General features: G+C 46.1%; 5 protein-coding genes across 6 annotated transcripts; 2 read left to right on the forward strand and 3 right to left on the reverse strand.

Moving 5' to 3' along the window:
- Positions 1 to 299: 299 nt before the first annotated feature.
- On the forward strand, positions 300 to 2,480 carry LOC112901058 (pentatricopeptide repeat-containing protein At5g13770, chloroplastic). Its single transcript, XM_025969883.1, has one exon. The coding sequence runs from the start codon at positions 412 to 414 to the stop codon at positions 2,227 to 2,229; it is 1,818 nt and encodes a 605-aa protein (XP_025825668.1). The 5' UTR covers positions 300 to 411; the 3' UTR covers positions 2,230 to 2,480.
- A 421-nt stretch (positions 2,481 to 2,901) lies between these two features.
- Positions 2,902 to 3,759, reverse strand: LOC112900819. Its single transcript, XM_025969613.1, has one exon. The coding sequence runs from the start codon at positions 3,757 to 3,759 to the stop codon at positions 3,106 to 3,108; it is 654 nt and encodes a 217-aa protein (XP_025825398.1). The 3' UTR covers positions 2,902 to 3,105.
- Positions 3,760 to 5,158: 1,399 nt separating this feature from the next.
- On the reverse strand, positions 5,159 to 6,393 carry LOC112899920. Its single transcript, XM_025968578.1, has 2 exons — positions 5,757 to 6,393; positions 5,159 to 5,627 (listed from the first exon to the last, which is right to left on the reverse strand). Exons 1-2 carry the CDS (start codon positions 5,969 to 5,971, stop codon positions 5,336 to 5,338), a joined length of 507 nt encoding a protein of 168 aa, XP_025824363.1. The 5' UTR covers positions 5,972 to 6,393; the 3' UTR covers positions 5,159 to 5,335.
- A 1,479-nt stretch (positions 6,394 to 7,872) lies between these two features.
- Positions 7,873 to 21,164, reverse strand: LOC112899201 (importin-9). 2 transcript variants are annotated; one of them, XM_025967577.1, is made up of 34 exons: positions 20,795 to 20,927; positions 20,029 to 20,090; positions 19,826 to 19,887; positions 19,615 to 19,707; positions 18,763 to 18,934; positions 16,450 to 16,565; positions 16,260 to 16,346; positions 16,064 to 16,180; positions 15,914 to 15,977; positions 15,690 to 15,832; positions 15,327 to 15,374; positions 15,191 to 15,259; positions 14,712 to 14,787; positions 14,304 to 14,434; positions 14,019 to 14,078; positions 12,965 to 13,034; positions 12,830 to 12,894; positions 12,696 to 12,757; positions 12,489 to 12,612; positions 12,363 to 12,420; positions 12,157 to 12,269; positions 11,533 to 11,610; positions 11,380 to 11,442; positions 11,164 to 11,259; positions 10,802 to 10,911; positions 10,233 to 10,422; positions 9,877 to 9,991; positions 9,654 to 9,766; positions 9,493 to 9,570; positions 8,903 to 8,980; positions 8,692 to 8,823; positions 8,561 to 8,614; positions 8,404 to 8,484; positions 7,873 to 8,304 (listed from the first exon to the last, which is right to left on the reverse strand). In XM_025967577.1, the coding sequence occupies exons 5-34, from the start codon at positions 18,863 to 18,865 to the stop codon at positions 8,254 to 8,256; spliced, it is 2,745 nt and encodes a 914-aa protein (XP_025823362.1). In that variant the 5' UTR covers positions 18,866 to 18,934; positions 19,615 to 19,707; positions 19,826 to 19,887; positions 20,029 to 20,090; positions 20,795 to 20,927; the 3' UTR covers positions 7,873 to 8,253. The 2 variants fall into 2 exon arrangements, with proteins under 2 accessions (XP_025823362.1, XP_025823361.1); XM_025967576.1 differs by lacking the exon at positions 20,029 to 20,090 and having other exon boundaries at positions 20,795 to 21,164.
- Positions 21,165 to 23,905: 2,741 nt separating this feature from the next.
- On the forward strand, positions 23,906 to 27,113 carry LOC112899202 (expansin-A10). Its single transcript, XM_025967579.1, has 3 exons — positions 23,906 to 24,194; positions 24,476 to 24,791; positions 26,516 to 27,113. The coding sequence occupies exons 1-3, from the start codon at positions 24,047 to 24,049 to the stop codon at positions 26,823 to 26,825; spliced, it is 774 nt and encodes a 257-aa protein (XP_025823364.1). The 5' UTR covers positions 23,906 to 24,046; the 3' UTR covers positions 26,826 to 27,113.

Here is a 27,113-nt window from a genome sequence, read left to right on the forward strand (position 1 = left end):
ACTGCGCCTGCTCATTTCAGATATTTTCCCCTGCTTTCTTCTGCAAGCGTTACTGGTGGCTGTCCTCCTTGCTTGAGCTACGTGGACCAAGCGCCTCCAGAATCCAGATGAGGCCGGTGATTTTTCACCACATTTTGCCCAAAAACCCGTGCTTCTTTCACTTGCAGGGTAACTGCAACTCCACGAATAATACTGGTTTTGAACAGAAACTTCTAAGGGCTCTCCTGAGCTTTCTGTGGGAAGGGAGCCGACGTGGCCACACCCTACCCATGCGTAGCAGCCATTTCAACCAGGAGTTGCCTGTGAAAATCAGCCGCGAAGGAATCTCCTCCCTCGCAGGATAAGGTGCCGTGGGCGTAAACAGGGTGGGTTCTTCCACTCCCGGCCTCTAGTTCTTTCCCTCCAGAGGTGATGGCCAAATGCTACTCCGATTGGCCCCCGATCCCGCCTCTGCGTCCGTCGCGAAGAACGCCGCCGCAATCCCACGCCTCCCTGTGCGCGATCAGGCGGCAGCTCGCGTCCTTCGTGCTCCACTGCTCCAGGTCCTGCGCCTCCCCTCTCCTCGAGCCCAAGAACCTGCCCGATGAGTTCCCGGCCGTGCCGGCTGCGCCGGCGCCGGCGCCGCTGCCGGATGCCGCCCCGAAGCTCGGCATATCCAACAAGTTCATCCGGGGCCTCTGCAGCGACCCACAGACCGAGCAGCTCGCCTTCGAGTGCTACCGGAGGGCGCTGCTGCAGCCGGGGTTCCTGCCGGAGAAGAAGACGGCCAACGCGCTCACCGTGCAGCTGCTCAGGGCCAAGCAGTGGGGCTCGCTGGAGCTGCTGGTCCAGGACTTCGGCGCCTACGGCGTGCTCCCGGAGAAGCGGACGTGCGCGCGGCTCGTCGCCTGCTGCATCAGGGCGAGGCGGTTCGGCCTCGCCGACGCGGTGCTCGCCGTCCTCGAGGCCAAGAAGGGGGCGCCCGCCGTGATGGCCTTCGGCGCGGCCATGCAGGCGTACAACAAGCTGCACATGTACCGGAGCACGGTGCTGCTGTACGGGCAGGCGAGGGTGGCTCGCCTGCCGCTGAGCGCCGCCGCCTACCGCGCCGTGATGGCGGCGTGCGGCGCCCTAGGCGAGCCGGACATGGTGGCGTCGCTGTTCAAGCTCTACAGGTCCCAGAAATGGTACCCCTCCGGTGGCTGCGTGGAGGCGTACGCCATCGTCTGCGACGCGCTGGGGAAGGCGGGCAGAGCCCTGGACGCGCTGCGGAGCCTGCGGGAGATGGAAGCCGACGGGCTCTTGCCAAACGCCGCGACCTACTCCTCCGTCATTGGCGCTCTGGCAGATGCCCGGGAGAAGCCGGCGGCGGAGGACCTGTACCACGAAGCCTGGGACAGCAAGATGCTGGCGGATCCCGACATGTTCCTGAAGCTGACCGTCATGCACGTCGAGGCTGGTGTGGTGGAGGAAACCATAGAGGTCGCCAAGGACATGAGGCAGATCGGCCTGAGGGTCACGGACTGCATCCTCTCCACAATCATCAATGGCTTCGTGAAGAGGAGAGGCCTGAAACCAGCCATCAGAGCGTACGACAAGCTGGTGTTCATCGGGTGCGAGCCTGGTCAGGTCACCTACGCCTCGGTCATCAACGTGTACTGCCGGCTTGGCCGCAGCGACAGGGCAGAAGCCGTCTTCTCGGAGATGATCGGCCGAGGCTTCGACAAGTGCGTGGTCGCCTACGGCAACATGATCTCAATGTACGGCAAGATCAGGAGAGCACCAGAGGCCATGAAGCTGCTGGCCACGATGAAGCAGAAGGGGTGCGAGCCCAACGTCCAGGTGTACAACTCCCTTCTCGACATGCACGGCCGGCTCGGGAACTCGAAGCAGGCCGAGAAGATCTGGAAGGAGATGGCGCGGCGCAAGGTCCGGCCTGACCGGATCAGCTACACGGCCATCATCCTGGCGAACAACCGGGCGGGGGAGCTGGAGCGGTGCATGGAGCTGTACCAGGAGTTCAGGGAGACCGGAGGGAAGGTGGACAAGGCCATGGCCGGGCTCATGGTTGGGGTGTTCTCCAAGTGCAGCCGATTCAACGAGCTCATCGAGCTGCTCAAGGACATGGATGGCACCAAGCTGGACCGGAGGCTGTACATGACTGTCCTGCGAAGCCTCCGGGATGCCGGCCTGGAGGTCCATGTGAAGTGGCTCCAAAGTAACCTCACGTTCGTGGAAGAGAAAACCTGATGCCAGGTGCCACGAGTTCTTGCTGTGCATATTCAGGGCCGAAGTATATCGGACGTCCAAGAAAAGGCATTGCTCTGTAAATGGAAACTGAAAAAACGGTAAATATTTGCTTGCCCAATGCTCTCTTTTGAAGCTTGTATGCTATTGTTGCTCAATTTCGATCTTCATTGGCTCAAGTGGATAGCAATGTAAATGTATTTTAAGGGATGCCAACTTTGTACCATTAATGATCTGATTCGAAAATTCTTGAACAGATTGCCTACTTCAGTAACTCTGCATATGTCAGATTTACTGAAATTGTTGTACCATAGCCACTTTTGGAAGATGTAACTTTGTATCTATAATGAAAAATTCATATTATGTGGGTACTGTCTATACGAAAGTAACATGTTTTATATCATGATTGTCATGTTTGCTTTGCTAGTCTGACGAGTGACGGCTCTTCTTCCTGCCGCTACTTCCCTATGCTTTCAGTTTCTTGCAACAAGTACATGAATGCTCCGTGTAGCGATGTCAATGGTGTACGACGAACGAGATTTTTTTTCTTCTAAAGTTCTAGAAGCAGCTTTGTCCGTTAAGACGTTGATTGAAACTCCTGCAAGCGGCAGCGCTTGCCCTGCTCAAATCAACAACTATCTTCAACGGAAAAAAACACACATCTATCTTCTTGTCTCAGTTGCCTTGGCTGAGCAGACTGACGCTGAACTCCTCGCGCTTGTCGTCAAAAAACATGGCAGATTCTTCAGTTTTGACGGATCAAACATGGATCCCTTGCCATCCACGCACGTCGCCGTGCCGAAAGCCAGGCCGCCACCGTCCTTGGAGGCCAAGAACACCACGTCTTCGCCGACGTCGCCTGCCTCCTTCAACCACCCGTCAGAGCCCAGCCTGAAGACAGCCAGCTCGCGGCCGTCGTCCCCCGCTCCACGCCGCCATCAGCAGCTTGCCACCGCCGCGCTGGACGAGGCACTGGCCGTCCCACGTGTGCGCGAGGGCGTGGAGCGCGTCCCGGCGCGTCGGCACCTCGCGCAGCGTCGAGACGAGGTCGAACGCCGCGACGCGCCCGTAGTGGCTGACGAGGCGGAACGCCCCCTCCTGGTACGTCACGTCGACGGCGGTGAACGCTCCCGGCGCGAACGCTAGGGTCCTCCACGACGCGTTAGCCAGGTTGAGCAACCACACGTCGGGCCAGCGCTCGAGGACGAGCCACCCGGGCGACGAGCCGCAGCACCGCTTGCCCCTGGTCTCCGGCAGCTCAAGCTCGTACACGGTCCCGTCGGAGACGTCCAGGAAGGCCCGGGTGCAGCTCTCGCTGCTCGGGTCGTACGGGAGCATCACCCACGGCGGCGTGGACTTTGGGAGCAAGAACGAGCGCCATGACTTGCACACCGCCCGGAGGCGGACGTAGTCCTTGATTCCGGGCGTCCTCTTCGCGACAATGTCCAGCAGGTCGTCCGGGAGGTCTGCCCAACCGGAAGGCATGGCCATTGTTCTCCTAAGAGACTGATTTACAGGCGTGTCGATGGCCATTGTTCTGAACTTCTGATGATGCCAGTATTGAACTTGAAACAAACGTGGGGGGAAGCATGAAACACGTAGCTGAAATGTTGGGAGAAAACGTTGGTGTTATCCGCTGGACGGGCAGCAGAGGTTCTTGCGTGGTAGAAAGAGGTGCCGGTATTACGAATCACATGTTTCTTCACGGGGAAAACCAGTTGACTGACCAAAATTCTTGTGTGGAAACAAGGATGGGATATCCAAGGGCCATTGGCTACTGATTTGCTCTGAAGAAAAATCAGAGCTTGACTGGCCTTTGCTCCGAAATTTGAATTGTCTAGTGGTTTTTTTAGAAAAAAAATGTATTTTCCATCCTTGAAGTATTACAAAAGTACGGTATTCATCCCTCATATTTTATTTAATGCAAATCAACCCTTAACTAACTAACCCGGTGAATTTATCATTCCCACCTTAATTTAACAATATTTTAGTGTTAGCTCTTCTGCAAAATATTTACAACTGTGGAAAACACTTGTCTAGTGGCTAGTGGGTTGATGATGACATTGCTTGTGAAAGGCATGCACGATGCATTCAGAATGAGTGTGTGTTCATTTCCTCGGGCCTAAAGTTTAGGGGGGTCGGATCAAAAAGAATCTTGTCATTTAGAAGTATTAAATAAAGTATAATTACAAAACTAATTGCAGAACCCCAAGACTAATTCGCGAGACGAATCTAATGAGGTATATTAGTCCATGATTAGCGGATGATTACTGTAGCATCACTGTGGCAAATTATGGATTAATTAGGCTCATTAAATTTATCTCGCGAATTAGCACCCATCTGTGAAAAAAGTTTTGTAATTAGACTTTATTTAATACTTCTAAATAATAAGATTCTCTTTAATATGATGGTTCTAAAATTTAAAATTTAGAGGGTAGGAAAGGAACACCCCCTGAATCCATTGATGGGGATCGGCAAAAGGTCTAGTAGATGGTATGTGCTGTCCCAAATCTGACACAATAAACTGCGAACTGCTACTGTTATGTCCACGGAAGTTTTACTTTCAGAGAAATGCAAAGAAATGTGCTGACGACAGTTTCAGTGGAGAATTCCGTTTGAGCAAAACAGTGAGTTAGCAACCCCGAATCTCACCAGATTCATCATTTTCTTCTGCATACCTATACTCCTAGTCAATAGTCAATACTCCACCACTACCTCGTCAAAAAAAAAAAAACCTCCACCACTAAGACAAATCATCAGCGCATTGATCAGGCGTGATCTGAATGTATCTAACATCTACACGACGCAACCAAATGCAGACATGTGCTAGTACTCCACCTTGTGCTCATCCAAACGTTTGCTGACTTCAAATCAAACAAGAGGTCAGGAATAGCTAGCACGCTAACAAAGTTCAGGAATGGACAAATTAATCTGATGCAAGCCTGTAACGTGTTAGATCTCTTGCAAAATATTTACAGATGCCAAATCTTCTCTGGCCATTTCATTTTCAAGATCCACGCTAGCTAACAACCGTATCAAGCGAGGAAAAAAAAACGAACCACCATATAACGCTGTAGTGATTCTACGGGTAGGCGAGCGGGCGAATCCCCTAGGCAAATAACAGGGGCTGCCCGGCCGCCGCCGGCCTCGCCGCCACGAGGGGCCGCGCCCGCACTAGTCTCCTCGGCGCCGACGGCGTCAGGCGCGCCCTGGGCGCCTGCTTCTTGCCGACCGCGGGCGCGGGGAGGCGGCGGCGGTGCGCGTCTTTGAGGCCGACGCCGCAGCTCCGTGACGTCTTGAGGCGCTTCGCCGGCGGCTTGGGCAGGTCCTCCAGGCCGTCCACCGCCGCCAGCGACGCGAACGATTGCGACTTGCCGTCGAAGAACTTGGACAGGCCCCTCCTGCACCAGAACAAACAGAGCAGCGCGGCGTCAGATCATCACACCACAACCACACCCGCCAAGATCAAATCTTTTGCGAGCCGGAAAGGAACCGGGCGGGCGCTGGGCGGCCACGCAACGTGTACTCACTTGATCGGGAGTTGCGTCATGAGGGAGGCCATCTCGAAGTGGTCACCGGTCGACCCCGAGGAGCTGGCGTCGTCGGCGAGCTCCACCTCGTCCGACGACGACGCGGAAGAACCCGCCGCGGACGACTCGGACGACGCGCAGCCGATGTCCTCCTCCTGCTCCTCGAACCTGATCGTCGCCTCCTTGCCGCGCGCGAACACGACGTAGGCCTCCATTCCCAGGCAGATCAGATCAGGCGGACGAGCAAACGCAGATCACGCGAACGAACGGACGGACGCTAGCTAGCTAGCTAGAATGGCGTGGCTCGACGCTCTCAGCTGACGAAAGGTTGCAGGCTGCTGCACGACGAAGGTATCAGGTATGGGTGAGGGAATGGAGGAGGGAAGCTCGAGAGCTATAAAGGTAGCGGAGGGCGGGCAGGCGGATAAGAATGGCGAGCAGCGGGGGATGCGCGCGGGAGGAGATAATCGAGGCCGTCAGTCAGCTCGCGCGAGAACAAATAAAAAAGGGAGGAAAAGCGCGGTATTATCTACAGGAGAAGTCCACCTCATTCTCATCCGATCTACGGCGAGCGACCGACCGTGTCCTCCTCCCCTTTTCTTTTCCCGTCGGAGCGGGAGTGGGTTGGGGATGGGCGACGTGGGAACGAAGGGGGAGGAGGCGGAGAGGATAAGGCCTCCACCTGTTTCCTTGCACGGCTTCGCCAGGAGATGCTGCTGCTGTGCCTGCCCGCACGGGTTGGTTTCCTCGGGTCTCCCTGCCGTGCCGACCAGCCCCGTCCGCTGGAGCCCGCGGGGTGGGTCGCCTCGCCTCTGCTGCATCCCCTGCAGCAGCTGACCTTGGCAACTTTTGCCATCAGATTTTCAGATCTCTTTCTTTTTGAAAATAAGACGTTCAGATCTCTAGCTAAATAACAATGTCCGCGTCGGTTGCAGATGCTCAGATTGTCGCATATTTTCTAGTACTCATTTTTCAGAACAGTTTCGCACAATTATTTGTTCCGGAACGTTGTACGACCACACATGGCGACGAAGAGGCTTTTGCACTGCATAGCGTCGGTCGTCTTCTTTTATAGTATGATGATGATTGATCAAAGGGATCAGAACATCAACCTTCGAGGGTTGCTTGTCGGTTACCATCGGTGTCCCCATGGAGAGGCACGGACGGACGGTCGAGGAGCCCCGGCGCGCGTGCCACATCAGCGCGGCGTCGGGTCGCCAGCGGCAAGCTCAAAATATGGCCCCCTGGAGAGCCACGAGCAGGGGCGAGGAGGAGCGGATGCGTGGCGCTCCGTGGCTCAGAGCCGCCCGCTTGTCCACGTCCAGCGGCAGGCTGCTGATGTGGCTACAAGCGTGACTCAGGGACACCAAACCGCACATCGTTTTCGCCATAAATCGCAGGATCGCGTGTGTCAAATGCCATTGTACGCCAAGTAGGGCTAGTAGTACTACGGTTGAACCAGCAGTTTGTCAAACATAGCTCGGGATAATTATCAAAACAAAAAAAAAGAAAACTTAGCTTGGGATAAGACTTGGAAAAATGTAAGGTGTTCGCAGGCTCGTCATCAGGTCCATAACTGTCGGGTGTATGGTTATAAAAAAAAAATTCGGGTGTACGGCCTGTAACCATATTGTGCGATAACGGATAGAGGCTACCAGGATTCATGCCAGTAAGATGCCATTGACAAATTAAGACCATGTTTGATACACTAAGAGGCCGTTTGGTAGGATTTCTCTAAAAAACGATTCACGTGTGAAGCTAAAAATATAGTTTCACCCAGCTTCTACCCTTGTTTGCGAAACAACTTATGCTGCAGTGCATTGGGTTGCTTAAAGATGGGTGAACTACCCTTGATCTGTGAAAACTTATGCTACAGAGCATCGGGTTGCTTAAAATGGGTGGGCTGAAGAAAAAAAATGGGCCATAAGGGTTTTATCAGACCTGCCCTAAAGTTAGTCAATCAAATTATTTGCCACACTTTGAATAACTGTAGATAATCTTGCCGCGCTTTATAGTTAATGGCACGTGAGATGATGGTGCAAAAAAATCATCTCATGGTTAGACAGCTAACTTAATCAAAGCATAACCTTTAAGCGTGCCAACCAAACATACCACAAGATCTTAACCAATCTATACTTTAAACAAAGCCTACGAAACAAGGCCCTTCCGGAGAACTTCGACGTTAAGAACACCTGAAGTTGTGAATTCTTCAGGGAACTTTGGCTTGACAAACCGGGCACGATTACCCAACATCACCGCACCCGGTACAACAAATGCACACATGGCTAGCTACATCTTGTACATTTTAAATACAAAATACGAAGATAAAGAAACCTACACTAACAAAACCTCGCAACGCCAGCTTCAGAGCTGGACCAGTTTTACAACGATAACCTATAAGCTATAACAAGCATGAAAACCACACCATTAAACGATTTGCTCGCTAATGTGAAGAAATATAAAGCCCAAACTGGAAAGGCAGGCTCGAATCAATGAATTACATCCTCAAAACCTTTTCAACAGCTGACCTCTGTGAATCTGATAGGCCCTGCAAGAGATTTATTGCCAGACAGACATTATAGATCCATACATTAAACCAGGGAACATTCATTTCAACTTGCAAAGGAACCAGTCAATGACATTTTACCTGGCAAAGACAATCAAACAGTGGTCGATCATTCTCCCACAGGTTGGTAAATATGTTTGTCAGAAAATCTGCTAACTTCACCTGTGCCAGAGAGATATTATTTCACTTTGGCATCACCTAATTCAAAAATTAAAAGATTCTGGCAGTGAAAACAAACCTCGTTAACAGGGTCATTTTTTGTCAGATCATCATCATAGCTGTCATCCTCATCCTGTTGTACAACTGGAGGTCAATATGGTGTAAATATGAAAATAATTACCAAGGGAGCAAGATCTGTTGCTAGCAAACCTCATCAAAAACTTTAGCCATAGCATTTAGATGTTCAACTGACGGATTCGCATTTGAAGGAACTGATGCTGAGTACATGATATCATCAGCAATACTTGTGTTACCATTCTGCACTTCTTCCCAATCACTATCCTGAAATGCCAAAATTTGGAATTTAGAATCAAACAGAATTTCGGTTAAAGGTTTAAATTATGAGATGCAGTGTAGAAACCTCTTCGCATTCATCATCACTACCACCACCGATTTGCTCCTGAATTTCAGCTAAGGTATCTGCTAACAGTGAGAAGATCTGCATGATCATTAAAAAATGCTAACAGTGAGATGATCTGCTATGAAAAAGTTAGTTGATGGCTCATATCACATTAAAATTTAGTTACAAAATACTTATATGGGCTGTTTGTTGCAACATATGCCACATTTACTTGCTTCAGTTTGGGAGATTTTGAAATTTCAGCCATGCTTCAGGTAGCTCATGAGAATCTCGCCACATTTTTCTAAGTAGCTGATGCATGGAACCAGGTTGGCAGAAAAGGCATCTTGTAACAAGTGTGCCTGGGAGCCAAAGAGCCACCTGAGTTGGCCCAACTTGCTTAATTCAAAGTGTGGCAAAGTTTGGCAAGATGAGGCTACAAACCAAATCTGGCGGGTAAATTCTGTAGCCTTTTCCCTGGGGGTTTTAGCCCTCTATGATGATTTTGATAATATTCCAACACTAGGAGTTTCCCCTACAGTTTTCCTTTTCAAAATAAAAGGAAAATGGCAAGTAACATCAGTGCTTCCTTCCTGGATATCAACTATTACCTTAGCTGGGAGTGGAATCTTGGTCCACTGATCAGGAGCCACCAGAGCTTTTGATCGTGTGGTTATACCTGTACTAGTCTGCATGTTTCTGGGTCAGACTCCAATAGAACTTTTATCAGGCAAAGTATTAACAGTTGAACACCAATTCCTAACAATAGTACCTTAATAAGATGCCCTTGAACTTCAATCTTAGATAGCTCAGGATGACGAGTTGATATGAGAAGAGCTAATGCAGTTGTTGTTACCTTTATCTGGTAGGCTCCCTGAATTTCGCCTATAAAAGATATTTACCAGGGAACCATAATCAGGGAAACAAAAAAGAAAAAGTTAAATTGAATTCAGTATTAACTATATAAACTGATCATACTGCATGTGAACACTTGCCTTGTAGTTGTGACCATACTGACATAATATAAACAAGTGAATTGTCATATCCCTGGGCAGGGATAGAAAGCAAGAGATTGATGAACTGATCAACATTTGGTACACTCAGATGTACCTGCAGGCAGGCAGTAAATGTTACTTTTTTCCCCTCTGGAATACACTCCCAATGTAGTACCAGAATAAAAAGACCAAGAATAATAACAGAAACGAAGGTTGCCTGAGACATTGCATTGAAACTGGGCCCGTGATCAAACCAGCTGGGTCACTAAACCTTTAACTGAATCAAGCTAGAAAGAGGGAGGGAGCGCGCGCGCGCGCGCGGGGGGGGGGGGGGGGGGTGAGAGATATGAACTTACTAGCCTGGCTATTATAACAATAAGCGAGCTTTTCAATCCTGCAATGCTGCTTGTTTGCATTCGTCTCACAATAGCCGCAATAAGATCCGGTATGTAGGGAGATAAGTGTGAAGGCATTTGTAAAATGAGTTGCAAAACGAAGCTTCCAACAAAGAGTGACACAGAACTTTCTAACGCTGGATCTAATAGCCTGGAAAACCATTACAGAACCATAGAATCAGTATACAGTAACAAAAAAAAAAGAATACTTAAAATATCTGGACATGGTGTATGCTGGCTCATTGTAGTTGTAGAGAAGTGTATCTAAACAACAGAGTGGCACAGAGAATGTGCAAATTCTGGTGTTCTTTTGATCCTCCGTGAAGAATTATGACTATTTCAACGAAAAACCCAATTTCAAACAAATAGTTGCTGGTGCAATCAGAATTGCACTGCAGAGGAAACAAATATGAGCCCAGCATAAGGTGAAAGATGGATCCCGCAATGTATTTCTTTTGGATATTTCCCTGGTCACTAAGATGGTTGTCTAATGGGGGTACTGTGATCTACGAGACTGATTTTGACATTACCTTGAAGCTGCATCAAGTAGCATCTTGAGTGTGCGTCCTTGTTCGCCACTCCAGACAAGCAACTCCTGCCGGCCACCTGATATGAATGCTGCCAAGCATTCTGTCGCATTCTAATTGAGAATAGCTAATATTAGGGACACATCCAAGCAAAGTAGGTTAGCTACTACATCTAGAGGCACAAAATTTAAATAAACCTTAATAGAATTGGATCATTCTTGATCTTATAGATATTGAGTACAAGTTTGGTACAAGTTTAATAAATAGTACTCAATATAGTACGCCTCCTACATATGCAGACCAGATAACTACTGTCATACAGATGGAATACTGAATGTACAGTTGAATCAAGTTTTAGCATGTACCTGCATCTCTCCATGGTCCTCACTTTCAAGAACAATTTGAACAGTAGAAACAAAGCATGTGTCAAAGACTGCTTTAACCACAACAGTTGGAGCATTCTGGAATATGCAGAGCAGGAGTAACATAAAGTTGATAAGTTCATTAAAATAAACCATAAATAGTTTAAAATAAATAATTTGCATTTCACTTCATAGAACTCGAAGATGTAGCAGACATACTTTGAGTACCATCGTCAACAGGTCCAGTGAACCTGCAACTAGTCCATCCGACTGGATCTTGGGCTAGCAAAACGACCAGGAATTAGAATTGCAAAATGCTGACAAACGCAGAAGAACAATGATAGTGACGTGTAAACTGGCATTGCATCTTACTTTCCCTAAAATGGATCCGATTGTTGGGAGGATTCGTGACACAAGTGGCTGTAAGCATCCAGGAGCATTCTTGATGGCCTAAAAACTAACGAATCATGTTAAATGTAACTTTAAGGAGTTTGAAAGCCAAGAAAAAAAACAAATTGTACAGCCTTCTGCTAACAAATGATAACAGGTGCACAGGAAACCTTTGTGGAATGACATAAAATACTGTGTAGATAAACAAACCAGAAACCATCATGAACAGCAAAGACTTTGCTTTGAGGTTGCAGTAGCATGCTCATCAATTGCATTAATCATTTGGAAAAAAAGAAGTAAATCACTACCAAATATACACTAATATTGATTCATTCGGCAATTCTTTCTCGTCAGCTCCCCAATGCACAATCTAAAAGAACTATGGATAGAATAGTTCTCAAAAACACCGAGTATATGTAAGCCACCCAAGCCTTAGACTGTTAGACAGAACACCAACAATAGCATCACAAGTTTATTGGTGTACAATAGTGACCATGTGAACTAAAACTGAAATGAGACTTAAGGTAATATTTGCATATGTGAATAATCAGTTAAAAAGAAAAAAGTGGATGGGTGTGGAACTATCCAGTTTTGACGAGAACATACCTCTAGAACTTCTACAGCATCAATACTGATGAATGGGTCAGCAATGTGTTGAGCCCAAACATCTAGTATGATAGGGGAAATGATGGGCTCGATTAAAGTTGATTGTTCTCCACCTACATTATCACATGGAAAATTACCAGCTCAAAATTCAAAGCGTCAATACATCATATGGCATCTTTTTGCTAGAAAATAGATTGCTGACAGACCAGATTTGATGGCTGATTGGAGGGTTTCTAGAACAAGATGCAGTGTTTCATCAGATGCCTGTAAAAACTCCATTCAGTCATGTCTTTCAAAGGATAATGACAGGTAATGTTTACACCAAAAACTACCTGCCGCAGAAGATCAACAAGAGATGAGAGTATGCCCATAACGTTGGGCTGAATCAAATCCTGATTACATTCCGGTAAAAGTTGGGCCAGTGCCCTACAAGCGCCAACTTTAACTGGGGGTGGCCTGCAACATAAATAAAGAATAATGGAACATTCTCCTTGTGCGTTCAGTCAAAAATTGTAAGACAAAAGAATTATAGGCCTTACACATCTGAGGCAATCGCACGAGCAGCATAGCTTAGATACTGTTCACTGACTTCCTTACTTATCTGACACATTTTCTCAAATTAAGCTTGCTGAAAACAAAGCAAAACAAAAGGAAGGGAAAAAAAGAAACTTACCACCGAAGAAAACTTAGCCACAATGGAGAATGCACGCGAATGGAGAAATGGATACTGATGCACCCCTAAAACTCAAAAACTTAGTAATAAAACAGGGACACAAAGAACTCTCCACCCTAGAGTAAAGAAAGATACCTGTTACCATAATGTCAGTTAGCATTTGCTCAAGTAAATCCCGCACGTTGTATTTTGCGAAACCAGAATCCTAACAAGCAGAAAGCAATTCATAACTAAGAGAAGCAGTAGCATTTGCTCAAGTAAATCCCACATGTTGTATTTTGCGAAACCAGAATCCTAACAAGCAGGAAGCAATTCATAAATAAGAGAAGCAGACTGTTGGATTCAGTCATTTAAAAAGGAACGTAAAATTGCAATGGAGGCCTCTCTACTTCGCCCACTAGAGCAATAAGCCACTTCATTTAAAACGAGCATTATAATATGTTATACTATTCAAGAATGTTACAGTCAGGTGCTTCCATTAGATTTGCAGACAGAGATGGCATGGACTGTTAAATCTGCCAGATGGAAACATCCATGCGAGGTCATATAACATGCATTGACCTACAACAGGCATTGACCCATTTCCGTAACTATCATGGTTTTAGTCATTTTTTTAAAAAAAAATTACAACAGATGCCTGTGTACTTCGCCTCTTAGAGCTAATTCAGTTTTTTTTTAAAAAAAGGCATTTATAAGCTCTTAACTATTCAGAAACACAACATCCAAGCTCCTAAACCAGAGGCACAAGGCAATGCAAGGGCAAGCTGAACTAAGTGTCCTCAAGTTTTGAACTTTTACTATAAAATTGGGGTGGCTTCCTCAAGGAAATTCGGCTGTCTCCATTGAAGGGCACGCATGGAAATGCTATTGTCACAAAAAGAGAAGTGTCCCGATCGAGTCCATGGGATCCACTTATTAGATCTTTAAGCAGTTATATTTGTCATTATTTAATGACATGTGCAACTGGTATCAGCTATTCTTCATCAATAAACTTCATGCCATCCTTATTTTGTTTTGCTTTCAAAAATCCACAATAAAGACTAATGGTCAAATCTACAAGCAGAAAGCCTAAAATGTGGAAACGAGACCCTTTGTGAACCAAGAGGGGTAAAATCTTTCACCAAATACCAAGAGAAAATCAGTTGAGTTAACAAACTGCTCAGCAGAACCTAAAGAAGTATAAACCAACCTGTGCTTCACACAACTGTTCTGACAGTGAACCTAGAGCAAAAAGCGATGCTTCATGTAGCTGCCACAGGAAAAATGCTCCATTAGATATCAGCAGCAGAAAGCATCTTGAGCATAATACCAGCAAAGTTAAATAGAACGTTTGGGGTGATTATGGAATAATAAGAATAGTTAAAATATAAACATAGTTTATTGCTAAACAAAACTTCGACTTAAAGCAGCACTGGTGAATATGATAAGCAAGAAACTGAAGTGCTGAATTTAAATCTATAAACTGAAAACTCACTCTCCACCAGTCAGCAGAACCTGCTTGTTTCGATTCTTGAGATTCATGAAAACGCATTTTTGAAGCTTCCAAAATTGAATTGATTCCATAATCTTCATAAGCAGTTACTATCTCTTCCAGCAAAAGAGACCCTGAAAACCGAAAAGATGTGAGGAAGCACTGCAGCCAAATGAATAACAATTTTCTATCATACAAAAACGATGCCAAACAAAGACATATTTGAACAATGCTGCAATGCAGTCAATACCATTTGATAGATACAATTCAGTAGTAACATAAATTAAGTTCATTAACAGCTTCTGTCAACATTATGGTTCTTAGAGAAGAAAAAGAAAAATACTGGTAAGCAGCATTGCACTTTTAATAAAACCAATCAAGTTAACAAAAAATCAATTTTGCAGTTTGTACCAGACACACGACAGCTATAAGTTACATCATCCTCATCAGCAACATACTGGTTAGCATCACGAGACCAGCTTTGCACCTAGAAAAAACAAAACAAGCAAATCTGTAACTAATAGGTCGAAAAACAGAAAAACTGAAAAAGGTAACATACAGAATAACTAGCACACAAACTGTTTACAAGAGCCATCTGTTCTTTCTTAAATGACGTGTCAAGAAGAAACAAAACTACATCTCTCTAAATTGACTCTTATCGTATTTACTGTATGCTGCACTGTACCATTGTGCAAAGCTCAATCTCTTTGTTCGTTGGCCAGTAAGATTAAAGTTGTCAAGTTTAGACTTAGTAGCCACGGTCACGATTCAATAGGCGCACATGGTCTGCCTCTTTTTATCCTTAATAAAGTGCAAAGGTCTGAAACATGATTGAAAAAGAACAAAGGAAGCAACGTTAATATAGTTGCAGTGTTTCAGCAAGTGCATACCTGTTCTTCAGTTATTTGTTGAAAAGCTATAGTATAGTATGCTAGCTCCTTCATGTTCCCCCCAATAACCTAGTGGAACAACATTGAAAATCAATACAAATACATGATGCACAAAACAATAATTAGAAAGGCATACCTTTGCTAATCTAGAATTCCCCACAATTGTTGTCCATAGCTCAAATAACTGTCAAAAGGCGAGAATGTCAAGAAACAATGGCAAATAGACTGCAGTAGGAATTAGCAGGAAAAAGTAGGGAAAAACATATCAGCAAAAACAGAAAAGGAAAGAATTAGAGAGAATTCCTTGTACACCATTAAACCAAATTGAAAGAAATCAGCCTTTTTAGCAATAATAGCCATTTCATGGTATCCTGATGGTAGTGCCACGTAGGGAAACAAGAAATTGTAGTAGTGGCCCAAAAGGGTCATAGCTTCTTTGGTGGTAGGTTGGGTATTTCAAAAAATTTCAATGGCCTACAGGGAATTGCCTCAGAATTACCTGAATCTCGAAGGACTCAAGACTTCTTTCACTACCATCAGAATCATAGTCAACAGAATCTAGCACCTCTGAACCTTGAATGGATGACAGGTGATAGATCTTGAACGACGAAACAAATGTGTGCCACAGTGATGGAAGAATGGCTGTACAAATTCTACATTTTATCAGGAAAGCAAAGGTTTACAATCAAGCTACTACACAAAATATGAAGTGTGTATACTTGCCAGAAATTTTAGCTTCAGGCAGTCTAGGAAAGTTCTGGACAAGCTGAAGTAAACATTTCAGCACCTGAGGATAAGACAAGAATAAGAATTGCTACTAAATATCAATGATGCATGCATTCAGTTTCAACAAAGGCTGTATGATGTATATACCTCCATCTGCATGCTCCAGTCATCAGGATTTTGAGACTGCACTGGGGAATTTAGAATAAGGGAGAATTGCTCTATTAGTGGATCAAGCATCGAACTCATCAAACTGGATGTATCTCTCTGCATAAAAAAATGCCATCAGCTTTCACAATGTGAAAAACAGCAAAAAGAACTTAATAGTAAACAAAAAATAACCTACCTTATAAACACCACTCATTGATCCGAGCATGGAAATACATGAATGGACTATTCCAAGAGCCTTTGCACGAAGAGAATTTTCATACAGCTGTTTTTCATGGGCCAAAGCAAATGAAATTGTCTTCTTATCAATTTGTCACAGGAAATGGACAACAGGAATAGAAATACTAGAAGAGGTGATATGGACATACATGAGGAGATGATATTATTTTATAGAGTGACGGGAATAGCTCTGGCACTAACTTCGGAACACATGTATCATCTAGATCATCCGACAAAAGGGCTAGGCATCTTAATGCTCCACGAACTGCAAAATAAATGTTGAAGATTATAACAGGAAACTATGTAACTCATGTATGCAGTATTTCAGTACAAACCGCGTTTAGAAACACTGTGCTTGAGACATGACAGCATCCTAAGATGAGGTTATTCAGATTCAGGCTGCACTGAATCTCCAAAGCAAAGTCATCAGGAAGATGTGACGACAGGGAAGGATATGAAGTAAACATAAGATGATGTTATTTCTTCGAGACACTCGAGATATGCCAATGCCACAAATACTTGACTATTTTTCTATGCTAGGAACGTAATAGGAAACATCAATCATGCACGAACTTATCAGTGCAACCCAAGCAACATCTGAGAGCATGGTTGAAGAAGATCCAAGACAACAAAACAATCTCACTTCCCACAATATCTCTCCAATCCACGCCTACAAAACAACTCCCATTCTTCTAGCCTTCTTCCCCATCACCATAGGTCTGCTGTTTGTTTCATACGGCCTCTCTCCTTTTCCTCAGTGTTCCCTCCCCTCCTCTCACACAGAAGGCGAGTTCATGGAAAAATGTGTGTCATGGACATACTTTAGATGGCACTGAAGCCAAGCAGCGTGACCATGCCGACAAACAGCAGCCCACACCACAAGGGCAGGGATAAAGGAGAATCTCCTAGGAACTTTGATCTATTTCTTGCTTAATGAGAGGGGATACAAGCCCATCCTTATATAGATGGGATGACTTGACCTTTAAGAAACTTGTCTCTAGAATTAAGGGAATAGATAACAACTCAATCTGATCTGATCTAATCTCTAACATAGCAAATCCCACCCCGGACCCAGAGTGCTGTTTATGAACAGCACCACGCATGAGCAGTGCGCCAGCCCTAGGGTGGTTGCATGCTCTCCATCACATGGCCCCTAATGGGCTGGGCATAAAAATGTTGCACCCATGGCTGCAAGCCTGCAATCATTTGGTGATGCAAATACAGGCTTCTTCATTACCTCTGCTTATTACCTCTGCTCACAAATCTAGATAACAATACTCCAAACCATGGTGCCAGTGTTTGACACCATGTAGGATAGCTCCTCACCTCTTTGTAGGTGCTCCCCATATCTTTTTCCTATGTGCACACAGCCATGGAAAAAATACAGTGGTCGTGGCTGCAATCATCGGGTTGGGCAGTGAAAGTAACATTTCACTACCATCTACAGTACCTCAGCTCACCAAGACAACTAGTAACCATATCATCCCTGACCTGCGATTTAGGTTGATAACCATAGTGTGCTGATTGGCACTATTGGCAACTATGCTCCAAACCCAATTGTATCAGTGTTAAACTATGTGTTGACTAATGGCACAACCACAGTGAAGCCCAAACAGGACAACTTAAAGTAAGGGAGCCATAAGTGTTCTCATGTTTGACTAGAAACAATAGCTTTACATAATAAGGATGTTAAAGAAAGAGGAAAACAATTTACTATAGCTTTGTCACTATTATGATCCCTCACGCGATGCAGATATTGCCAGCATTATTGAAAAACATTATAATTTTTTCCAATAGTAGTGTCCGATTAGTCTTGAGAAATGGAAATAAAACAGGTAACGAAAAATATTGGACTTTTTTTGAAAAATATTTAACTGAGATTTTGTGAGATAGCAGAGAACTTAAATATAGCGCCGTCCCTACATTATTTCTTTTCTTCTGAAACTGTTATATCACCACAAATCAGCAATTGTATCCATGCTACTACATAGGTTGTAGGACATGTTTCAAGGAGCAATGGCTTCTGCATAACTAACAGCAGAGGTTGACAGTTTATGCTTCCCAAGAAAAATAAGTTCAGGCCATATTTGGCACTGCTCAGATTAAAACTGTAAGAAGATTAAGCCATTCCAAAAGGGAACAGGCTCTGGAACTTATAAGAAAGCATCAAAAAGGAGCTTTGGAAGCTTATTGTAAGCCTATCTTTTTTGTACTGAGAAGCAAAAAGCCAAAACCACTCTCCACCAGATTCTTGGATGCTAGATTACAAAGAATCTATGCCCATCAAAATGGGATATTTATCTGGTCAGTTATCTAAGGAAACAACCCAATTGGGTACTTATGCGTGTTGGAGGCTGATAGCATCAAATTTTAAGCTTTAGGCCCATAAATACACCCCTTAAGATAGTTGCATACCCTGATACCCTCATTTCAATATATCATAAGCAACAAAAATTATTTACCTCCATTCCCGTTGTTTTGGTCACTGATTAACTTTAAGAGAAGGGGAAGTAACTCAGGCCAGTCTTCAGGCCAATCTTGTTGCCCAATAGCTGCTACAGCCATGCTAATAGCAGTACGAATCTTCCCATGAGAATCATCCAGTGAGGTAAGCAGGAGCTGCCGTATGACCACCTGAAGAAAATAACAATGAAAACATTGTGATACAGACACAGTACAGGTATACAACATTAAGACTTAAGAATTCACATGGTAGTTTATTGTTCTTGACTTCTTGTAATGTACATATACAAGAACAAAAGCATTAATTACAATAACGGATGCCCAAGGGAGATCAAAATGGTGTCTTGTCTATTTGGGTGCAAAGAAAAACATACTCTTCACAAATGGAAGGATGTTTCTGCTGTCCTGGAGAAAGGAACCTAAAAAGTTTAATCTTGCTTCATATAAAGCAAAAGCATTGCTCAAGAACACCATGCAGAATTGTCTAGATGGCATCAAAGTGATCAACCCATCAGCTATTTTCTCTTCAGTGGGAGGCTTCCCAACTATCCTCCTAGAAAGTAGCATCAATTCCATGAATAAAAGGTCAAAATGAAGTGTCACCAGGTGTAATAGGAAAGAAAATGGTAGTCCCAGGTTGCATACTTCTAAAGCACTTCCCATTCTTGCATTCTTTCTAACTTCCAACCTTTTAAATTACAAACTCAGTAATTGTGATTAAAGAATAAATTGGAAATTGTTTCCATATTCTTGGGCCAGCCAAGGAAGCAATGAAAAAAAGATATCAAGGGCATGCTCTCACTTGAGTCCTATTTTTTTACATATAAAGTATTAAAAGTATATGATGGTACCTTTTCTGAAGCGGAAACAACAGGGGGGACAAAATTATCTTCATCTTCTTGCCAATGCTGCTTGATGAACTGCTTTAGCAAGACAGCAGCGAGGTGGCAGGTTGTAAAGGAAAAACAAGAAACAAAAGCTAATTCAACTCATGAAAAAGGCAACTGACAAAAATACAGCATGCAACAGAAAGTTCTGATGCAAAAACGGCTGCAAGGATATCTGACGTAAACCAAATGGGATCTCTTTGTTGATTGTGACTTTTGTAAGGGCAGCTCCATATCCTGTAAAAACATTACAGAAAAGGAAAACAGGCTATTGTCAGTCAATGGTAGTAAACTGGAAAAAGCTTGCACTTCATCTGTCAAAGAATGGTGAGGGATTCAAATCAATTCCCCATCAGCTGGGTAGCAAAAGGTCTCAACCTGATTGGCTAATGATTGACGGATGTAACAACCAACTGGAATTGGATAGGTGGACCTGATTGCTAAGAAACCAAAATGTATTGTTAATACTTGCAATTACATACTATTTATATGATCACCACAGTTAACTATGACAGGAGGTCATGGGTACAGACTATGCTCAGATAAATCACATTTTCAGTGCTAGAAAGACCCTCACTCCTAACAGAATGTAAAGCAGCATCAATGAAGCTATCAAGCATTATGTCAGGGCCAGGTTCGCTATTGTTATGTTATGCTGTGAAATATACTAGGTATTTGTGATTCCTCTGTTGTGGCCCGGAATAAAGATGTTCTCGCACAGCTATTATATGTCCAAACATACAAAAGTTTTGCTACCGAGAAGCTACCTGACGAAGTGTCATCACCTCTGGAAGCATAGGAGTGTACATAGAGCAAAGCGATACCAATCAGAACCTTAGCAACCCGAGCAACGCTGCACTAATGCACTTCCGAACAGGGCAATGCTGCAGCAGTAAACCAGTACTCCTAAATAACAATTCTCGGAACACCTAGGGGGATCCCATCGCCTCCCACTTACTGAATTGCACGCTCACGGTATCTACAGCCGACACGCTGCTAGAGCGCGACCAAAGCTCAATCAAAAGCAGCTTCCGGCCAACGTGTGATGCTGAATCGCCCAATACTTCAACGGCGCCCATACTTCAGTTGGGCACCAATCGCCACCGAGAGAGGGAAAGAGTAGGTGGGGGTGGGGGCAGCGTACCGGGAAGGAGGGAGGCCTGGCGGAGCGACTCCTCGGCGAAGGCGCGGACATCGCGCGCAGTGTCGAGCGTGGCGGTCAGGCACTCCACCAGCCACCGCTGGTCGCCGTCGGCCGCGCCCCCGGCCGCCATCGGAACAGCCGAGGCGCCGACGCCGCCTAGGGTTGAGGCTCCGCGCAGAGCTCAGTACGAGCACACCCCTCCTTTTGATTTCGGGATGGGATCGCGCGGCGAGGTGGCTGTGGCGAGAGGGAGCGGCGGGATTCGGGGGTTTTATGCTAGGGTTTTATAGCGGAGGGAAAAGCTGGAGGAGACGGAGCAAAAAACGAGAGGGGCCACGGCAAGGGAAGGGGGAGAAGAGGGGGCGGCCAAGCCGGGAGAATGGAGATGGGCCATGGGGAACCGGAAGACACGCATTTGCATTGGGCCCGGCGTGCGCTCATCCCCACCTGCCAGGCTGGTTGGTCGACCGACGCTTGTTTTGGTTGAACGTGCCACCCTCGGGTTTTCAATGGCGGGAAAGGACATCTTGCACGGCGTGTTTTGCGTTTGAATCTTGTTTAGCAATGATTGTATAAAGTTCGATTTCGAACGAAGTGTTTTTCCGATGAGTGATGACTTAGCTTGGGGCAAAGTAAAAGTGGACTTTAGACCATGCCATTTTATGGGCCGCTCTATTTCGGTCTTTAGAAAACGGCACGACAAATATTCAATGGCGGGTTCAACCATGCTATTTGAAGCTATTCAACTGCCCGGAAGAAGGAATGAGCTCTGGCTGCATAGGCATAATACGAGGATAGAGGTTGACGAAGCACGTAGAGATTGGGCCATCAAGCAACCCAGCGCACCAATTCCTTTAACAATTCGTTCCAGCTGGTCCACAATCCTTCCCAATCCAATTCCTAACTCTCAAATCGTTGAGGCGGCCCAGCACCAGACGGCCGGCGGCTGTAGGCACACTAGGCGGCGGTGAAGCACGCTGGCACACAAGCACTCGAGAAGCGAGCAGCGACTCAGCGAGCGCAGGGCAGGTTCGCAAGCACCAAGCAGGCAAGCAGGCCCGAGCGGCGGCGCGGCGTGCTGTCTGCTGTGTGGAGCCATGGGCGTCCGGGGCGGCAAGCCGGTAACTGCAGTCTGCAGGAGAGAACATATCAGGTGCTTCGTTCCATGCCATCACATGCTCCAATTTCTAAAAAATATCAAAATGTGCATGAAAAATGAACCCAGGATATTTATGGGTAGATGGCGCGATGTTGTATGTTCCATTGTTCATGCAAAAATTGATTCGTTGCGCCGCTGCCAACGCGCGGCGCCCAGTAGGAGCCAGCCGCCCGTACGTACTCGTCGCCGGCAAGGGCACGGGCGCGCGCCTCTGATCCGTGGACTCCATCTCTCGCAGGATGCCCCCGACTGCCCGTGCCTCCAAGCCAAGTGCGCATGCAAGATCACGGCACGGCTTCGCTTCGACGATCCATCCCTTTTCCACGCACCTTCGCGTTCCGCCGCCACGGATTATATTGGATCCTCCACGACACGTCGACAGCGCCGTAGTACGAGAGCCGGCCGGCGCCAACACATGCACATCAACACCCCCGAGCCGTCGCCGTGGCTAACATGGACATGGAGGCAGCAAAACCCGAGTCCGCCCTGGCATTCGATTCGACGCCCGCCTACTATATCCACATGCACTGCACCGCAGCTGCAAATCAGCAAGCGAATACGCAGCACGAGCAGGCGCGTTGACCGATCTTCAGAGAAATGCAGGCGCATCTTATCACGACACACTGATAGTCTGGTGAGAAATTGGTGTTCTTGCCGCCTCCTCGCCTACAGAACCGGATCTTGCTGCTGCTGGGAGTTGACCGCAGCTAGGCTGGCAAGGTGACTTGGATCCATCGGCACCAGAAATTCAGAAATGGGCAAATGGCTCGGGTCGGCCCGGCGGCTCCATCCATGGAATTCAGCACCAGGGAGGCCACCAATGGCAGGGCACCCAGGTGTGCGGTAGCGGTGTGCCTGGGCATGGATGCGCGCGTCGCGGAGAATCCCCAGGGACGCAAGGGGACAGAGAAGAGGGCGGCCACACCACCTCACATGCGCGTACGGGTGCCGTGGCGGCGGCGCCCTGTGTGGTCTGTGGAGGTCCGGGCTCTGTGCGTCCCCGCCGTTACCGGTAGCCCAGAGCCCCAGAAGCAAAACCTGAACGAAGGCAGGCCCACGGATTCAAAATGTTCTAGTTCATCCTCGCAGAGAGCTTCAGAGCTTCCTTCCCCGGTGAGCACCTGGTTGATACAAACCTCCTCTGGTTCCTAGCAGTACCGGTAGCAGAGGCAAGCAATCAGAGAAAATGTCAAGTGGGGTATTATTGTTAAGATACTGAGAAGATAATTCTGTACGTTTTGCGAGTGGATGATTCTGCACTTGGAGGAAAACATGGTTCGAGAACTGCCAATCTCTAGCTCTAATTGTTGCCTGGAGGATATTAGCTCCAACTCTTGGGAAATTTTCGTAAAATGTGTAGAGAGTTTATACTGTGTTGGCTGTAAACTGCTAGCAACCTGTAGCTCAAGTGAGACTGTCTACAGAATGACAGATGAAAATTGTAATGATGGTGTTATGCGGTTCTTTCGCACAAAGAAAACTGAATAAGAAAAAGGGAACCAAAACAGTATGAAGCATACCCAGTTTTTCTCCCCTGCACTTCTGCTGGTGTATTTTTAGATGACACTTCTGCTAGTGCTGTGAAATGCTTAGAATTACTAGTGCAGATCACCACACCATCTGAATTAACAGTGTCATTTCAGTTCGAGCTAAACCAAAACAAACAAACAAAAAATTTGAAACAAAAATTCGAGCTAAACCATCGAATTCTGGAAACATGGTAGTACATTTCTACGGAGAATTGAAGTTTCACCCCACCAAAAGCATAGTACAGGCTCAGGTTTAGTTATAAACACCATAACTCACACTATCCCCTTCCAGCCTTTTGATTCCTTTCTACGTCAACTCCTTTCCCTATTCTCCGCAGAAAACAAACATGCAAACTGCAAAGGCTAAGCACTCGAAAAATCTCCACTAAAATACCCTTGCAAAGCATCTATAAAAGCAGGAAGGCCCCAGAACCCGCAAACGCACAAAGCGGAAAGCATCACACTTGCACAGTTCCTCCACAGTCCACACACTCCCTCCCACAGTCCCACCACTCACCTGCTTCACCGAAGCGTGCCGGCACCGGCAGCGAGCAGTCGGGAGACATGGCTCCGCCACTACTGCTCGTCGTCCTCCTCCTCCCGGCCCTCGCCGCCGGCCACCAGCACCCGTCCTCCTCCGGCTCCTCCGCCCTCTCCGAGTGGCGCCCCGCCAAGGCCTCCTACTACGCCGCCGACCCCGAGGACGCCATCGGTACGCACCGGAGCTCGCCTCGCCTGCCTCATTCATTGTTCATTCGCATCCACGGTTTCAGTTCTGCCGAGCCGTCCTTTCACTTCTTTAATTCGCCGTATCCATGCTGCGAGCACGCATAAAGATTTCTCTTCTGGGGTGCCGCTGGCACGAAATTTCCCCCAAACCGCACGTTCGGTTACTGGAATTGTACGTCCGTACAGTTCATGGGGTGCAAGCGGTTTTCTGGTTCTCCCCGTAGGAGTGTATTCTGATTTTTGGCTTCGCGATGCGGCGTGCAGGTGGGGCGTGCGGGTTCGGGGATCTGGGCAAGCACGGGTACGGGATGGCGACGGTGGGGCTGAGCACGGCGCTGTTCGAGCGCGGCGCGGCGTGCGGCGGCTGCTACGAGGTCAAGTGCGTCGAGGATCTCAAGTATTGTCTCCCCGGCACCTCCATCGTCGTCACGGCCACCAACTTCTGCGCCCCCAACTACGGCCTCCCCGCCGACGCCGGCGGCCACTGCAACCCGCCCAATCACCACTTCCTCCTCCCCATCCAGGCGTTCGAGAAGATTGCCCTCTGGAAGGCCGGCGTCATGCCCATCCAGTACCGCCGGTATGTGCCATTATTGGCTGCTGCTAGATCTGAGGTTAATTTTTTCCCAATCCACTTTGTGTGAAACTGTGAAAGCGCTTGCTGACCTAGAATTGTGTTTGTTAGCGCAATGTGGAACCCAAGAAAAGATGAATTGCTAGTGTCCGTTGGTGAGGAAAGCGAAGCGAAGAGGGGGTGAAAGTGGACCCTCTTCCAGTATTGTCGACTTGTGTGAGGGTTCGACCACATAGTTTCACCAGATGTTACACGGCCCTTTTGGCTATAAAAAAAAGTACATGGTAGTGACATGAGTATTACAGTTCCATTTTTATTGCTCTGACAAGAAACTACTAGCCCAACTACTGCCCAAGTTGGTAGGCAAGAGGTCATGAGATCGACTCTCAAACCCAGTAAGTGGAAGAATTATTTTGAAAAATACAGAGGTTTCTGATAAACCCTGAACTGAATGAAAAAATGTTATTATTCCCGAAATACATATAATTGATCTCCCTGCTTATTGGCGCATAACGGTTCCGGGTTGGATTGAAACAAAATTTACTAACACCCCATACTTAATAGTGAGTTTACTTTTGATTGATTTCTCTACTTCGTATTCATCCTAAATTCTGCTTAATAGTAAGTTTTATTGTGTCCCTTTTGTCTTGACTAGTCTAAAGGTTATTAGAAAAGTAAGTAGAGCTACAACAGTGTCCAAGTTCAAAAGCATAGAAAATTGCGCATATCTGAGCTAGTCTCGGACTTTCGCCAATTCTAGCCACAACTACAGACTTCTGGGTACTTTGGACAGCATTTTGTAGAATATATATATTTTTCCATTGCTTGCCTGTATACGTCAATAAGGAGTAGCAGGGCCATTATGAGAGCCAGCAGAAATGTGTCAGCATTATCTGCATCATTACATAGGCATTTAACAACAAACAGTTTCTTTGCTTCCTGGGGCACATGAGATGCCCCTGTGACCGTCAAACTGGCCTCAAAGTATACTGTTATGCTACTAGTGGTTGCACTTTTACTTTCTGTGTGTGCTAACCCTTTGTGCCAGTCGGTAGTCCTTTTTGTCCTTCAAAATGACATTATTATTTAGACGAACCAAAACTGTATTAAACAGAACTTTGGATGGTGACTTGATAGCCTGTCATTACCTTAGCTTATATACTACTGTTTCCTTCATATGTAGTGTTCCGGATCCAAACAGATTAGATTATAATTACTTGGCACGGGGATTTATAAATAACTCTAGCAAAGTACTACTCTGGCATTTCCAGTGGCATTCAAAATCGTGTGCAATCATCATTATGTGCATCTAAGTTGACTTTCTGGTGAGGAAGCTACATGTTCAAGAATTGAGCTGAGATTATTTCCTACATGACCAATTGATAGAATGTGATGTTATTAATATTCTTTCCTGATCAATCTGTGTTCTGAAGAACAATGGGCTGTTAGTTGAAGCAATCCATACTACTGTGGAAGTTTTAACTATTTTGCATTTTGACTCCAACCATTTCTTACTCTAGTTCATTAAATATAAGCAGTGTTTCCCATAAGAACAGATATACAACTAGATTGAACTATTATCTCACCCTGTGTTAAATGTTATGTATAAAGCTAACTAAAGCTACACAAGTCCACCTAAGTGCCTAAATGAAGCTAGAATCAACGTAAAGTTGTGTTAAAAAGAAGAGCTGACTGAGTTGAAATTAACATGTTTCCTTGCTTACTTGCAGTGTTAAGTGCCTCCGTGAAGGTGGTGTCAGGTTCTCTGTCAACGGTCGACACTTCTTCTTCACAGTCCTAATCAGCAACGTTGGTGGTGCGGGTGATGTGAGATCGGTGAAGATCAAAGGAACAGAGTCAGGATGGCTCTCGATGGGCCGCAACTGGGGTCAGGTGTGGCACATCAACTGTGACATGAGGGGCCAGCCCCTGTCCTTCGAGCTCAGCTCAAGCGATGGCAAGAGGCTGACCAGTTTTAATGTCGTGCCCAAGGATTGGGAATATGGAAAAACATACACCGGGAAACAGTTTCTGCTGTAGATGGAGTGTCACAAGATCAGCTTACAGTTTCTAATTTTTGTTCTGATCCTACGAGTTGGACTGTGGTGTATATTCCTCTGTGGAACAAGTAATATCATTAGGAGAAAATTACTAGTGCAGGGCCTCAAATAGTAGTTCTTGCTCATAAATGCATTTTCATGTCCCCTGATAGAAAGCTTGATGTATCAATCAAAATAGAAGGCCGTATTTTGGGTGTCTCCATTGTATTACAACATTTTACCTGCCAAGCAATGATAATAGTATCTCTGCATTTCTGTAGTTGCAACA

This window comes from Panicum hallii, chromosome 7 (genome assembly GCF_002211085.1).
Source record: "Panicum hallii strain FIL2 chromosome 7, PHallii_v3.1, whole genome shotgun sequence".
NCBI lineage: Eukaryota > Viridiplantae > Streptophyta > Magnoliopsida > Poales > Poaceae > Panicum > Panicum hallii.